This window comes from Apiospora phragmitis (assembly GCF_038363925.1).
Source record: "Apiospora phragmitis strain CBS 135458 chromosome Unknown utg000009l:1.0-1189150.0:1.0-1190623.0, whole genome shotgun sequence".
Classification (NCBI taxonomy): domain Eukaryota; kingdom Fungi; phylum Ascomycota; class Sordariomycetes; order Amphisphaeriales; family Apiosporaceae; genus Apiospora; species Apiospora phragmitis.
Window position 1 is genome coordinate 697,742 of NW_027117408.1, and position 15,651 is coordinate 713,392.

At 51.4% G+C, this 15,651-nt stretch overlaps 6 protein-coding genes across 6 annotated transcripts; 3 read left to right on the forward strand and 3 right to left on the reverse strand.

The window, feature by feature from the left end:
* Positions 1 to 652: 652 nt before the first annotated feature.
* PG994_009721 (UDP-Glycosyltransferase/glycogen phosphorylase) lies at positions 653 to 2,143 on the forward strand (the record flags this gene model as incomplete). The annotated part of the gene is made up of 3 exons (XM_066861130.1): positions 653 to 866; positions 928 to 1,880; positions 1,937 to 2,143. 3 exons carry the CDS (start codon positions 653 to 655, stop codon positions 2,141 to 2,143), a joined length of 1,374 nt encoding a protein of 457 aa, XP_066713300.1.
* A 498-nt stretch (positions 2,144 to 2,641) lies between these two features.
* PG994_009722 (uncharacterized protein) lies at positions 2,642 to 2,944 on the reverse strand (the record flags this gene model as incomplete). Its single annotated transcript, XM_066861131.1, has 1 exon — positions 2,642 to 2,944. One exon carries the CDS (start codon positions 2,942 to 2,944, stop codon positions 2,642 to 2,644), a length of 303 nt encoding a protein of 100 aa, XP_066713301.1.
* Positions 2,945 to 5,499: 2,555 nt separating this feature from the next.
* On the forward strand, positions 5,500 to 6,956 carry PG994_009723 (FAD/FMN-containing dehydrogenase; the record flags this gene model as incomplete). Its single annotated transcript, XM_066861132.1, has 4 exons — positions 5,500 to 5,585; positions 5,658 to 6,025; positions 6,090 to 6,574; positions 6,645 to 6,956. The coding sequence occupies 4 exons, from the start codon at positions 5,500 to 5,502 to the stop codon at positions 6,954 to 6,956; spliced, it is 1,251 nt and encodes a 416-aa protein (XP_066713302.1).
* A 1,870-nt stretch (positions 6,957 to 8,826) lies between these two features.
* Positions 8,827 to 9,643, forward strand: PG994_009724 (uncharacterized protein; the record flags this gene model as incomplete). The annotated part of the gene is made up of 2 exons (XM_066861133.1): positions 8,827 to 8,935; positions 9,075 to 9,643. 2 exons carry the CDS (start codon positions 8,827 to 8,829, stop codon positions 9,641 to 9,643), a joined length of 678 nt encoding a protein of 225 aa, XP_066713303.1.
* A 653-nt stretch (positions 9,644 to 10,296) lies between these two features.
* PG994_009725 (uncharacterized protein) lies at positions 10,297 to 10,608 on the reverse strand (the record flags this gene model as incomplete). The annotated part of the gene is made up of 1 exon (XM_066861134.1): positions 10,297 to 10,608. One exon carries the CDS (start codon positions 10,606 to 10,608, stop codon positions 10,297 to 10,299), a length of 312 nt encoding a protein of 103 aa, XP_066713304.1.
* Positions 10,609 to 11,437: 829 nt separating this feature from the next.
* Positions 11,438 to 13,543, reverse strand: PG994_009726 (hco3 transporter family; the record flags this gene model as incomplete). The annotated part of the gene is made up of 6 exons (XM_066861135.1): positions 11,438 to 11,838; positions 11,900 to 12,284; positions 12,355 to 12,558; positions 12,630 to 12,805; positions 12,868 to 13,223; positions 13,299 to 13,543. 6 exons carry the CDS (start codon positions 13,541 to 13,543, stop codon positions 11,438 to 11,440), a joined length of 1,767 nt encoding a protein of 588 aa, XP_066713305.1.
* Between the last annotated feature and the right edge of the window lie 2,108 nt (positions 13,544 to 15,651).

Genomic DNA, 15,651 nt, shown 5'->3' on the forward strand with positions numbered 1-15,651 from the left:
TCGAACATTAAGAAAGAGAGAGATACGTCAGCAGCACTTAGGCCGCTAGATATTGTTGCTTATAAATATCGAGGTATCACATCTCACCCAGTAGGGCTCGTGTAGGGCGCGGCGGTGCACCACTAGCTTAACGCCAGTCCCACATTTGGCTAGTTCAGGGGTGGGGGAAGGGCAAGTACTGTAACCCCCCTTATTTCATCTTCGCCAGGTGTACAAGTCTCGTTCGGCTATTATCTTCTAGGTCGAGTATTTGCCGTCAGGCTATGGCAGTGGTATTCGCTGGAAAGATGACATGACGTGTGTGTAAGGAGAAAGTGTCTTAGTGGCTGCTAAAGTGCGGCTGAGGATGCCGGTTTGGCCACGTCTCCTTGCAGATATCATATGTTCAATGCTGATCACTGACCTAGATAGGCCATAGTGCTTTTCCTGGCGCGCGCTTGTCCTCGATAGGCTGTATTACAAGCTTACTACACATGTGCGTTATAGCCTGCTGCCCGCCTAGCCTCGTTCGCTATGCGCTGTCAGTTGGGGGTTGCTGTCACTTTCTTTTCTTTTCTTTTTCCTACTTACTTATCAAAGGTCCTTTGCGCGAGGAACCTGCACTTAAGAATCTTGTCCATCTTTTCGTTATTTCAAATTTTCGACTCCGAATATGGCCATCAACGAAGGGAACCCAGGCGGCAACTTCCACCGCGAGGAAGCCGCGACCAATGGAGAAGCGGGACACAGGCGCCGGCTTCCCCTGTTGGTCATGTCGGCGTGTCCGCTAGCAGGTCACACGCTGCCCGCCCTGCACGTCGCCCGGGAGCTGGTCAAGAAGGGCTTCGAGGTCATCTTCATGACGGCGACCGAGTTCCGGGGAGAACGTGCAGGCCATCGGCGCCGGATGGTTCGAAACCGCGGCGTTCTTCCCGGAAGGGGCCATAGAGCAGCGCGAAAAGATCCCCGTGGGCCCTCCCCGGCTCATGTTCGACATCGAGGCGCTCTTCCTGCCGTCCATCCCGGTCCGCACCGCGAACCTGCGGTCCCTGCTCGAGCTGGTGCGCGAACGGGACCCGGCGCGCGACGTCGTCGTCGTGACCGAGACCGTCTCCCTCGGCGTCTTCGCCTTCAAGTACGGCGCGCCCCTGCCCGGGGGCTACGACGCGTTCCCCAAGACCATCGGCCTCAACGTGGTGCCGCTTCCGGCGTCCAGCGTCGACACGGCGCCGTTCGGGTCCGGCCTGCCGCCGGACGCGACCGAGGCAGGCCGCGCGCGTAACCAGGCCCTCAACGCCGGGCTCCGGGAGGGGCCCTTCCAGCACCTGGTCGCGGTCCAGGAGCGGATCCTGACCGACATGGGCTGCACGCGCATGCCCGAGCGCGCGCTGTTTGACGCCTGGCTGGAGTCGTTCGACACCATGTTCCAGCTGTGCAGCCCCAGCATGGAGTACCCGAGGTCGGATCTGCACTCCTCGATCCGCTATGCCGGCGCGCTGCCCAAGAAGGGCATCAACCCCAACTTCGAATACCCATCCTGGTGGTCCGAGATCCGGTCCAATGCGGCGCTGCCGGCTGGTTCCCTGGGGAAGAAACACGTCATCCCCGTCGCGCAGGGCACGCTAGCCACTACTTACGAAGAGCTCATCATGCCCACCATCACGGCGCTTGCGAAGCGCGACGACGTGATTGTCATCGCCGTGCTGGGCGTCAAGGGCGCTTCGCTGCCGGCGGACTTCGAGGTCCCGGCGAACACAAAGGTGGCGGATTACCTGCCGTACGACGTGGCGCTCGAGCACGCTGACCTGTTCGTCTCCAATGGCGGCTACGGCAGCATGACGCACGGCGTCATCAATGCGGTGCCGATGGTGGTCGCGGGCATCACCGAGGACAAAGTCGAGGTAAGTACTTTTTACAATGCAGGAAACTCCATGGCTTCAATTGACATTGCTTGTAGGTCACTGCACGAGCAGAGTATGCTGGGCTCGCAGTCAATCTCAAGACGCAGACACCAAGCAGCGAGCAAATCGCCGCAGCGGTGGACAAAGTGCTCGGCAATCCGAAGTACAAAGAGAAGGCCGTGCGCCTGATGAAGGAAAATCGGGATCTCGACTGTCATGCGATTATTGAGAGGGAGATCATGCTGTACAGTAAGGCGAAGTAGCGCATGATTGACACTGCTCAATAGTACTGCTCGTAGGAAATGGTCGCGTATTGAAGGAAACAGCCAAGAGCAATTGCCATTACGCAAAGCTAAAAAGGGCATGTACATGTAGTTACTAGGCAGTAAAAGCAAAAAAAGAAGATGCTCAGTATGAGGCTTGAACTCATGGCCTTCGCATTACTTAATGTATTCTGGTGAGAGAATATTAGTACGACGCTCTAACCAACTGAGCTAACCGAGCTTTGGATCCAATCATTGAGACGACTGGTCGGGTGTTGGTTGTTGAAGATGTAAGAGCTTATGCAGCTATAAGTTGGAGGAGCAATTGCATGGATGCAGCTTATCAAAATCTGCTGCTGCGCACAGACCCTCTGGATTTCTCTCTGTTTCACAGCTTGTTATCCAAAGGAATCAATTTCAACAACATCTGTTTCCAACATAACAAGACTGAGTATTGCGAAAAATGGCCATATGACTACCGGTAGTTACTTATACAGTTTAATAAGCTCTGCCAGCCTGGGTCGGTCGCAGCCCCAAGTACCATTCATCCAATTCGTACTCTGCCCCCCTCGTATCATGCGCGGCATAGCTGCTTTTGCGACTGTACTCAATCTCCACTTCGGTTCTCTGCATGATCCCACGTGGTTGGTCGGTGATGGCATCAGGGTCAATCATAGTCGAAGTCCTTCGCAGCTTGGCCCTCGAATTGCTTTTTGTGGATACCTCGACAAGTGTTGGCTTGTGATACAGGTCCCGCAACAGGATGCGCAGGACCGGAGTCGAGGCGGCGATGATCGTCATGGTAGACTCGGCGCTTGACACGATGGACAGTATAGAAAGCCTGTCTGAAGGAGATGGCAGTGAGCAGTGAGCATACGAGGCACGAGCGAAGCTAGGACAGCGAGAACAGGAGGCGAAGATCGACACGAAGACTTACATTCGCTGTAGCCTGGTCCCGCCAATGTCAATATGCCTTTGATTTGCAGGATGGCAAATATCCCAGCCCTGGAGCCGTATCTTGTCAGACATCGTGGGCAAAACAGCCTGTTTGCCAAATAGTAGGTATGCACTCACAGGATGCCCAAGCTCATTGCGACCGCCGTACCTATCTTCTCTTGCACTCTCATTTGGAGTTTTCAGATAATAAGCCAGGGGAATAATGCAAGAGCGAAATCCATAAACGCAGATAATGCCGTACAGTGTTCGCTAGTAAGCACTCGTCTTGAGAAAGAGTCTCCTGACCCTTTCCTCGTTCTCCCTACAATCCGCCATCGCCGTGAAACCCACAGCTATACGGCACGACCTGCCAACATAGGAGAGGCTTGACATACCGACGTTACTTATTTGTATCGCTAGAATCGTGACCAGGGAACGCAAGGACCAGGAATGCGGCCCACCGCGTCACCATCCTCCGTGGCCTCGCTTTCGCAAACGCGCCTCCATATCACAACGCAATACAGTATGGACAAAACGTGCATCGAAGCGATCACGAACCAGATGAAGAGTCGCTGCAAACGATCTTTCTCTTCGAGGATGCGAAGAAGGGTCAAGGCAAAAGAGGTCTTACTCCATACCCGCGCCAAGATTGATGTGACCGCAGAGACCGCCAACAATCTCGCCATGTGGCTATTGTATGCTCGGCCGGTACCGAAGCCAAGGCTCAACAGGGCACTTATGATGGCATTGTTCGCGACGAGAGTTGCCTAAGTGTCGAATTTTCCAGAAATTTTCGCTCCGTGAGATCACAAGCGTGTGTTGGGGGAGATGGTGCCGAGAATTGAATTCTTACGTACCCATGAAAGAGCTAAGACACTGTCGTCCCACCATAGGTTACACCTTCGAGATATCTTGATCCAGAAGCGGAGGACTGGAAAGATCATAGCGACTGTTGTCATCATCCAGAGGGAGCCGTGGACTACAGGTGCAGGGTCCTTCGTGGCATCATATCTTGGGGAGATCGTTGGGTCAGACATACTGGCCGGTTTGATGATGCGCGTTGCGACAATAGATTCAACTTCGAGACCATATCTGAAGGGGTCGATCGTTCCCTATGGTTCTTTCGTTGCTGCAATGTGTATGACCCCTTAAGAGCTGAACAGATTTGAAATAAAGGCGGGATGGCTTGACACTGAGATTTCTGATCTGGTTATACGTATGAAGCCACGAGTATGTAATTGAACGACATGGGCATCAGTTACCTGCTGGTTTAGATCAGATGTAAGGGGTATCGCGTGGCAATGCCATAATGTTTGCTCGCTCCTGTGGTTCAATGCCATCGGCGCCCTCGTGGGATATCACCTCTTCCAAATGTCATAGGAGCAGTGTAACCGGACGACTTGATGTGAACGCTAGAATAGAGTCGACGAACATCTGGAAACTTTTGGCTCGGCTTGCTCGATCTCTAAGACCGTAAAGTGGAAACGCCATCTGAGACTGTTGTTGTTGTTTGCTTGGATCCTGAATGAGGATGTCTACACCCGAGTAAGTACCGGGCTAACTACCGAGATTGATCATAAACCGGTGTATCTACTCGGACCGTGTCTACAGGTAACCAAATGCACAAAGAAAGGGATTATGTATCCCTCGCATCTTTAATGTGCCCTGATCGCACTCCGATTTGCTCCTACATGGTCGGCAATACGGCCAGCGGGGTACAGTGATATATTGAGCAAACACTTATGCAGGTTCCTTGTTACTGATTTCCACAAGGCTATAACTAAAACAAATGAGCATCATGCGAACTAGGCTTCAGCTCATCATGATAAGAGCTTGGATTCCTTGCGCTCATGGGCTTGAGTCCAATCGCTTCGTAACATCATTCCAGCACCAACTTGCCCTTCCCTTCAGCCAGTGAGAAGATGTTATTTTCTTGGTCCAGGATTGTTATTACGGTGGTTGCAGCCACGGCGCCCACCTGTGTATCATCAACAAGTTCCCCTGCCCGATATGTTCCAAGATGCCATGTGTTGCCCGGAGATCCGGGCTGGCCTTCGATACCTGTCTGGGACGCCTTCAACGTTACCGTTGGGGGCAGGCTGATCCAGGCTATCCCCACTCGCAGCCGTATGCCATGATCCTCAATTTGATGAGGTAGCCTGCCAGAACTTCGTAAGTTGAGCTTTCCAGCCTTCGTTCCTGACGGCTACCACGTTCTTTAACTCGCATGATTGTGTAGGGGATAAATGGACACTGGCTACTACGCAGTAAGTATTAAACACATGATACCATTATGAGGGCTATACCGTTAAATCGACTGCGTTAGCTACGAATCATCTTCCTCCGTCTTGACTACCTACTGGGTAAATGCAAGCTGTGACCCCTGGACCACACAACAAAGCCCCTGATCCTTGGGAATCATGTCAGCTACGCCGTTGACGTTCGGTCTGCGGAGGATGTGGCCGCCACCATCAATTTCGCTCGAGAGCACGACATCTGGTTCCTGGTCCGCAACAAAGGTCACGAGTACGCATTAAACCACAAGGCTTGCCCCAAGACGTATAGTGACGCTTCGCAGTTTCTTTGGTCGGTCTACGGGTGCTGGTGCGATCGCCGCTTGGACGCACCACCTCAAAGACATCACTAAGCTGGAATGGCGTGACGATACCTACCAAGGACCTACTTTCAAGCTCGGGGCGGGCATCCAAGGTATTGACGCCATCACCGCAGCCAAGAACGAAGGTCTCGTCGTTGTCGCTGGGTACTGCAACACAGTTGGCTTAGCTGGCGGCTGGACACATGGGACTGGGCATTCCCCGCTGACGACCACATTTGGGCTCGGTGCAGACCAGACTCTTGAGTTCGACGTTGTGACAGCTGATGGCGACATCATCAAAGCATCGAGGACAGAAAACTCGGACCTCTACTGGGCCCTCAGCGGCGGAGGTAAATTTGCCAGCTCATATCGACGTGATCTACATTCGATCAATGCTGACTGAGTACGGTGTAGGACCAGGAACATTCGGCGTGGTGACCGCCGTGACAATCCGCGCCTACGAGGACCTGCCCGTCGGCGGGATGGGCGTCTACTTCGACCCCACCGACATCACCACCGACAAGTACTGGACCGCGCTGCGGACGCTGTACTCCATCCTCCCGGCCGTCACCGACGCCGGGATGCACATCACGATCGCGTACAACACCACCATGTTCATCATCAGCGGCGTGACGGCCTACAACCAGACCGCGTCGGCCGTCACGGCGACCATGGCCCCTTTCGTGGATATCCTCGACTCCCTAGAAATCCCGTACCAGTCGTGGCTGACCGACTCCCCGAGCTACCTCGAGCACGCCGAGCAGTACGGCGACATCAGCGAGGCGACGCTGCTGTGGCAGGCGGGCGAACGGCTGGTCCCGCGGCGCGTGTTTGAGGACAACTTCGAAGACCTCCTGGCGGTCCTGCGCGAGCTGTACGACAACGACGTCTATGCGGGCGTGACCGTCATGGCGCCCCCGGGACCGCGTCGGGGGCGCGGATAACGCCGTGCACCCGGCCTGGCGCGAGGCCACGGTCCTGATCGGCATGCTGCACCCCTGGGACCGGGAGCCGTCGGCGTGGGCGGATATGGGGGCCATGCAGCGGCGGCTCACGGGCCTGCTGCCCGCGCTGGAGCGGGTGACGCCGGGGAGCGCGGCGTACGTCAACGAGGGCGACCCGTTCCAGGAGGACTGGAAGGAGACCTTCTTCGGGCCCAACTACGATCGGCTTCTCGCTATCAAGGACAAGTACGACCCTGACGGCGTCTTCTACGCGAGGAAGACGGTCGGGAGTGATCGATGGGATGTCGCCGAAGATGGTCGGATGTGCAGGATGTAGCCCCTGTGGGATCAAGCCTTGATGGATAGTATTCATGTAAGGCTGATGCATTGATGGGTAGTGTTGCACATGATCGTTCTGTATTCCGTTACTAACATCATCACGCATTCTCCTAAACTCTATTTATGTGGGGGTCCAAATAGGGGTGAACAGTTCCCACTCATTAAGTGTACCAGTCTATCCTGTATACCGTACACATTAATGTCTGACACCTTCATATTACGCAAAGCACCGTCATCAAGACCGATCGCATTCCAGTAGCTACCCATAAAGGCCATAGTTTGAAAGTACGTAAAGTCCACCACCGTAGGTTACCGTGGCCATGAATAGTATAACGACCTAATATGTCTTGTTAGACATTGATATTCCTGCAATAACCTATTTAAATGAATCAGGTAAGTTGAAGTACCTTTAGATCGTCCCATTGCCAGGATGAAGAGATGGATGCGAAGACCAGGACTCCTAAGCCGACCACATACATGACAATACTGGAGTTCAAGAGAGAGATTGGTGCTTGCCAGATGAATAATTGCAACTTGCTCGGCCTCCAGCCATTGGCGTCTACTTGTCTTCCTAGGAGGTACCGGAGCTTTCGTAGGCCTTCGGCATGGCTTGTGAATCGATGTAAGGCAATTGATAGCTGTGCCCAAGTGGCAATGGATGAAAGCGCCAGGATTAATGCCGAGTACCAAATCGCGTGGACGGTTGATCTCATTGACGCAGTGACGCTGTCAACCAGCGGCCATGAAAGCGATACGGATATTACGCTACCGAAAAGAGCACTCTAATGAATTAGGGGGGTTACTGCGTGTCTGTACTTGAAGGATCCATGGGTGATAGTCGAGAGCTTACGGTGATTCCGATAGTATTCATCTGTGCGAGTGTCGCATCTCGCCAACGTATGGTTAATTGGTCCTTCAAATTGATCTCGATCTCTTCCAGAGGTTGGCGGATGGGCTCAGACGAAGCAGACCAAGCCGCTGCGTGGAAAGGGAATGCGCGTTTGAGCAACGCGAGAAGGAAATCGACTACTTTATGCGGGTCAAAGGAATGTCTCGCCCGTATTGACATGGAAGCCATGTCGGTCACATGCATTAGCAGTAATGCATTCGATGAACCATAGCGCCCAGCTGAAGGTCCACCTGACTGATGAAGAACCATCACAGCAGCCCTAGGCGCTCTTGTTCTGTTTGCAAGCAACTTGGAAGCCTCAACTGAATATGCCTTGTTACGCGTTCAAACAACCCCAACGTATGGGGGCTGTGCTGGTGGTTAACATAAGACTTTTTGGGGGCGTCCTTGTCTGCCTATCCGCCTCAGAATACTGCAGTCTGCTGAAGGAGGGTGAACTTGCTGCAGAGATGCTGCAGCGTTACGTCGCCATGTCGGTACGGCCCATGGTGCCAGCATGCGGGGAAGTTCTGGCGGCCTCCCTGGCTGGCTGTAGCCAATACTGAAGTGTACGAGGCCTCCCGGTACCCCTTCCGCTAAATCTATTGCCGGTTGGTTTATTTCCAAGAACCTGCCCTTTTGATTTCGCAGCGGAAGAAAGCACTAAGAAGACTTTTCTGCACCAAACTTAGCCCCTCTGAAGCGTCACCACGAAGCACTGGTTCCAACATCATTACCCCAGAAATGGATGAACAAGCTCTTGTTGGAAAGCCAGCGGATGTTCATGTGGTCAGGTTCATGCTCTCCAACTCGGCCAAGTTCCCACCGTTTTTGGCTGGGAGGAATTCTGGTCAGATACCTCCAACGGCTGAACATACAGTGGATGTCGCATTACACATTGAAGATCCACGACCATTACTACGAGTTGAAGCGGGATGAAACCCGACAATGGTGGTTCCTGGGAACGGCCAAGTACGCAATGGTATCTCCTACGAGCATCCAAGAGCTTGAAGACCGCCAGAAATGGAGCCACGATGATACACTTCTCGGGACGACGACACTTACACCGCTTGGAATACAGCAAAAGCGTAAGGCAATTTGAGCATTCTCACAAAATGACAACCGACTCGTATCTTCTCTAGTCGCACGAATCCCACAGCGCGTTTCTGGAGCCTCAACCCTACTCTCTCCTTAATTCGAATTGCCAACACTTCGTATCTGACCTAGCGCTCTTGCTGGATGTCGAGTTCGATCAAAAGGGGCTAGCCAGGGTTTGGGAGGATACGATTCGCCCCCGAGCACTAGTCGGTCCCATTATGGCATACATTTGGATCATCCTTCTCACGATAGCGCTATTTGCCAATTCTTCCAGGCCGAAGTCCATCTCTTATACGGCACTTGCGTTATACTTCGTTTGGTACAAAGCTGTCATGGTCCAAGACAAACTTGACAGCTCAGACCGTAAAGAACGGCTATATTCCCGCCGCCGTTACGATAAAAGCCACCATTCCACTTATCTCTGTCGTCAATTCGTCAAGCTTCAGTCGCTGCGATTCGCGATCGTTCTGGAGCTGTACAAGACCGTGGACGTTTCGATGTCCAAGAGTAACTTCATGCCCAAGGAAATCTATCTGGCATCGGAAGCTTCTGATTGTTTCCGGCTTGCAACGGCCTATGGATTATATGAATTCTACGAGGTTTCCGCGTCTCTATCCTGGACCATTGTCACTTGGTGGCTGTTTCTCCTTGGCAACTGGGCCACTACATCAGTATCGAGGGTTCTCTTACACCAATGACACCCAGTGCGCAACCGTGAAAATACGGCTTCGCCTATGAAATGGTGGCCCAAACTTGCACGTCTGCTGAACTGGCGAAGTGTCTCGTGGAAAGTTTCATTAAGTGCATTGGACGCACTAGGGCTCGTGGAACCAATTTTGGGAATTTTATACATGCTTCTTGTATTGTACACAACCATAGTACACTTGCAGTATGTTGATGGTAAACTGGAGATGGGATGGAACCCTGGCGAAGGAGAAGACCAGATATTGTCGGATCTACGACATCGACTGGGAATACCAGATGAACAGTGCGTAGGTATGTGTCACGCATATTGTATTATTTCAAGCCGGCGGCCACTCTCCCATCTGGTTAGAGGAAGGAGAAGACTGCTTTTGTTTTGTTTATTTCTCCGATACTACTTTGGGGTCATCTGGCGATTAATTATTTGATCGATCCTTCTCTTTTCCATTCACAGTACCTGTTGCAAGACTATTTCCAACTACTCTCACTTTTCTCAATATCTTTACTTCTCAGACTTAGCTACAAAACCTGTGGCAGGGCGAGACTTCAGTTTGAAGCGGCGGATGCATCATACCTTCTGGCTTTCACATTACGAGTTTATACGAGTTTTATCAAATAGTTTCTAGGTAGATTTTCTACTGAATACATATCAATCATGGACAAGCCTAATCGATACATGCAACCTCTGCACGCTCCACCACCAGCGTCGCGTGGCGCTCCACCGGAACGCCATAGAAGTTGGCGTCCGCGATGACGACTGGTCCCCGCCATCGTGGTGATGAAGCTTGTCCATGGGGCTCCGGACTTCCTTGTGTCGGTCCCGTTCTCGCCGCCCGGCAGACTCGGGATAGAACAACGCCTCGTCCGCGATATCCTTGGTACTGTATGCAGGATGCGAAGTGCAGGCGCGGGGAGCGAGGCGGAGTAGGCGTGACACTTGGAGGTTCATGGCCTGCTTCATGTTGGCGGTCTTGTGCGTTGTCGTCTGTGGCCTCTCCGCCCGTCGCGAGGACGGACCACGGGTCGCGGCAGGTCCCCCTAACACACGACTTGGGCACGAGCAGTTTGGCGTTGATCCAGTTCCGAAATGTTTCGTTTTGGAGTTACCTTGCCCATAAACTAGGATAGAATAATGCCAGATTTGACCATACATCGGCTCCATCCGGCTAAACGACCAACGGGTAGGAGTGTGACATCACAACAATGTCCGGCTTGTTGATGCGCATTTACTATCATATCCGACCTAACTTTGATAAATTCCGTGCTGCCCCGCTTCTACACCCAGCACTCTTTACCACAGCACGACCAAGGGACTATATTACTTGGATCTGAGCCTCAGCTGACGGGGCCCCTTTCCGTATCGGCCTCCCTTCTGCGGCGGTGCCACCTCTTCCTGGTTACTCGCATCAATTGTACACGAACACCCAATCCAGGGTCCATTGGTTGCTCAGTCCACAGGAGAAATGCTCTTTCCGTTAGACTTACCTCCTCCCCATTGCTCTCTCGAGTCATCCGAGGAGCTCCAGGCAAACACTCGGTGCCCCCCCCCCCTCTCACCCCCCTTCGTGAATGAAGATCGTTGTTTCGTACTTGCGGGTGCAGGACGGGACTCGCGGCAGCGTCAAATCCCGGGCGAGCAGATTTGGAGACATCCGGTTCCGTTTGGTTCCGTCAGAGATACGCCGCCGCTGCGTGTCTGGGTGAGGCTTCCCCTGGCAAGCCGGATCGCACTACCCGATATGCTCCTACGCCCCCACATGTTCTTAGTGCTTCAAACTGCCAGCTCGCTGTCAGTGGGGCCCGAACCTCCGCTCGGATCTCTGGTGCTCGAGACCCCAATCACCCTCCTTGGAGTGTTCCGGCAGCGCCGGGCGCCGCCCAAGCTGGCCAGCACCTGCTCGTTCGTGCAGGTGAAGTCGTCCAACACCGCCAGCTCGGCGAGGGCGAACCACCGCGGCATGACGTGCGTCCGGAGCGGGATCAGCAGGATGATGAGGACCGGGAAGCCTATCGCCGCGATCGTCTGCGAGATGGCGACCGTGGCCGCGACGCCGAGGCCCTGTAGGCCGAAGAAGAGCCAGATGGCGCGGCGCCGCACCCGGAGCAGCGGCTCGTCGCGTTGGATGAACCGGGGCTCGGACATGAGGAAGATAAGTCGCTGGACGATGCTGTTGGACTCGATCGAGCCCCACTGTTTGATCATACTAAGTCAATGGAAGCTCCTTTTTAAATAAGAAGAAAGCGACACTTACACCAACCACGAAGAAAACGCCGGCGAATAGTGCAGAAGGCATGGTATGCAAAACGGTGAGCAACGGTCCGGTCATCGTACCGATCAGCGCAAGGCCCATCAAGAAGTGGGAAACGCGTTGCTCGACTACCGCCGTTGCCTTGACTATCGGACGGCGTATTTCCGTTTCCCTCGCCCTCGGTGGTGGAGATAATCTTCAACTCGGTGGTGTAGTTCGTAAGAGAGTCTGTATGGACTGGCGCCTGGGGAACAAGGCCGTTCGGCATCGGCAGACCGAGGATTGCCGCCACGAAAGTCGTGCACCCCAACAGAAAGAAGTCCCAGTGGAAACCGCCTGGCTTCTTAAGTGGGAATTGGCGGGCTTGGGCCGTTATACTGCTGACGTTCTACATTTCGGTACTCAGTAAAGGCTCTCGTAGCAGAAAGAGCAATGTTCTGGGGTGGAAGGGAACTAACGTGGTCGTAGTAAAACAATAACATTAGTAAGAATCCAAAGGGCAGGGCCACGAATACCCATTTGACTGGTAGAGTCCAAAACTCGAGCAGCCAGCCGCGGGGTTGCGTAGGATGAAAAGCCTCTGTGATAGGCACCTTGGAGATGTTGGCGTCTTTGAGCCTCTCCGGCATATGTGAGAATCCTACCCAAAACAGAGTAGCGAACTAGATAAATGATATTAATACTGATACAATGAGATGGGAAGCCGTATTGACTTAATATTTTATGTACTTACTACATATGCATAATCTGCCAGGACACCACGAAACCATGGTTTCCAAACGGTGCTTTGGCCCAGCTTCTCTAATGCGTATATGGAAGCGAAGTAGAGGATAGCGATGATACAGCTCAAGTAACCCGCAGTCGCTCCTTTCTGCTCGAACTCGTAGACGAGTTCTTCAACTCCTTTGACTGGAATCCACCGTCAGCTCTTTCGTTCTACACAGTCTGTGATTCTTCGCTCTAATACCTACTCATATAGATGATGCCCACGTACATGCCAAAGCTTTCACTGGAGAAATCTGTGACATAACGCATATAATCACACAGGTTGAAGATGGCGACGGCCCAATGGAAGATTGCAGCCCAGATACCGGTCCAAGCCATGAAACTTGGGTAGAGCGACACGTCATACAGTGAGATGATGTCGTAGATGGTGTAGTTGAAAAGGGAGATCAGCCCAGTGATTCCGACGATCGTCAAAGGCTGGACGCCCAGGATGCTGAAGACCATCGCAGCCAAGGCCGAGGAAAATAAGGCATCGGTCACACCGAAGAACTCGCCCGTCCTTCTGTACATGTCCAGGGTATACGCAACGGCTGGGAGGAGGCTGCAATGGCATGTCAGCAGGCAAGCTCCCCCCGAGTGATGCACTGACGAAGACAGTTGGGAGTGTCTGACTTACTTGACGAAGTACATGCGGATTGTACTGGCGATGGCGCGATACGTGAAGGCATCGGTAATGTCGCTCCAGTAGTATGGAAGCCGTCGACGGACATCATGGTACATGCCGCGGCAAGGCCTCAACATGCGGTATTGCCGCCATCCCTGCTCGTTCTCGTATGTGTATGACTTTGCCGAGGATTCACGCTCCAGAGGCAACCCGGGCGGATTGATGGTGGCGTTTGAGGCGGTAGTTCGATCCGACATGTTCTAAGTATGAATAGAGTAAGAGAGGTCCGTATAAGTCTTTGACGGATAGAAGGCCGGACTGTCTTGCACCTCGGCCGTATTTATACTTTCATAGACCGAAAATTCGCCGTTGCGAACCTATGCAAGTACCCTCTCTACGACCATGTATCAGCGTATGCTGCCGTCATAGTCTGGTCTGACGCTTGGTATGGTGGAGCCCGCCGCGGGTTGGCGTTCCGGTACGGACGTGCGCCGTTTTGGAAATCTGCCCGGGCAGACAATTGAAAAGTACGACGTAATAGCCGACGCGCGGTAGTTGCCCCCACACTTTATTACTCTAGGCACAAGTCGCACATCCCCTGCTTGCCAAATACCGCTGTAATCTGGACAAGATAGAGAACTTCGGAATGTGTTGTGACTTGGGCACAGCAGATGTTTTAGGCGGCGTGAATTCTCATCATCTAGAGTATCTGATCCGAGTCGTATGCAAGAAGGTGCTTCAAATCGTCCGGATGGTGCCACTAATCCCTGAAGCTCCAGCATAGACACAGATGAAGCTACTGTTGCAAGGCGCCCTGCTAAAGACGGAAAGAGCCGACCTGACGAAGTGTATCTGCTGGAGAATCCCATCCCAAAACAACATCACTAAGTAATCAAACAGCAACAACCTCAGATGTGCCGGCGATCACGGAATTACCGATATATCACGCCTTCTAGTCGTCACAAAGAACAAGGGCTTGGGCTTGCGGTATGTGTCATTTACTGGAGCGGCTATCGTTAATGGATGTGATCCGCATGCAGGCAAACGCCATAATCAGTACTTAATATTAGAACAGCCACTCCAGGGGCTTCCAGCACCTCTTGAAAGGGGCGTTACGTACGTGCAACGCACGGATTATTAGCCCCTCGTACGAGAAGGTGAGCGTTGGCGGCTTCCCGCTAATTAATAAATAGAGGAGATAAATAGAATATAAATATTGTTTTAACCCTTACGCAGCGTACGTATATATTAGAAAGCCTATTTAATATTAATTAATAATTATACGAGGTAATTATAAATTAGTAAGAGTAAAAAACGGTTTTATATTAATATATAGGTAGGGCGACCGTACTAAGTAGTTTAAAAGGATTTTTAAATCTTTAAAAAAAGTAAAGCTACCTCTTTCGTATGAAGTTTAAATCTTATTTCTTTTAAAGCGAATATCGAAAAAAAGAAACTAGGTTATAATACGGTCGGAAAACTAACTAAATTATATACCACTTTATACCCGAAAATAACGTTATACGAACTAGTTAAATAATACTTTAATAATAACGTCTACCTTTAATACCCTTTAACCGGGCTAGGACCTTAATACCGAATAATTTAAAATCCCCTAAATATCCGAGCCGTTCGAGGTATTTAAAAACGAACCCGAGATCACGTACGAAGAAACTATAACGATTACGAGAATAAAACTCGGGGTTTAGAAGGTAAATACCGACCTCGAGAAATAGAACGACGAGCCGGACCCGACGTTATTTAAAATAACGAAAAAAGAATTAACGATATACGCTATACGATACCTTTACGATTATTACTTTTTTAAAATTACGAAAAATACTTTTACGAAATAATTCGCTTACGATTTCGTTAAATAAATAGAAGAGGTATTTAAAAATATTAATCGTATATTTTTAAAAGCTCTCTTTATATATTTAAAAAAGAACGGAATCGATACCCCTAACGATAATATAATAACCGGGAAGCTAATAGAGCTTACCGTATACCGACGTACCCTGCCGCCTAAGCCGAAATAACGACGCCGACCCCTGACCGTTTAAAAAGAGAGTACCGTACGGAACTTAATAGAATAACCGGCCGAAAATTATATAATAAAATAAGAGACGCGGGAGACCTGTATAATATAACCGGCCGTACGACTAAACCCTAATTACCGGTATCCCTTTTTCCTAGCTACGTATCCCGGTATACCTGGTATTAGAGCTTTTTAAGATATTATTCTTTTTTTTTGCTTTTAGTTAGATATTTAACGTTAATATGTAAACGTTTAACCCGGTATATATTATTATGTACGATATTTTATTAACTCGAATTATTTATAATGGGAAGGTAAATAGTTTTA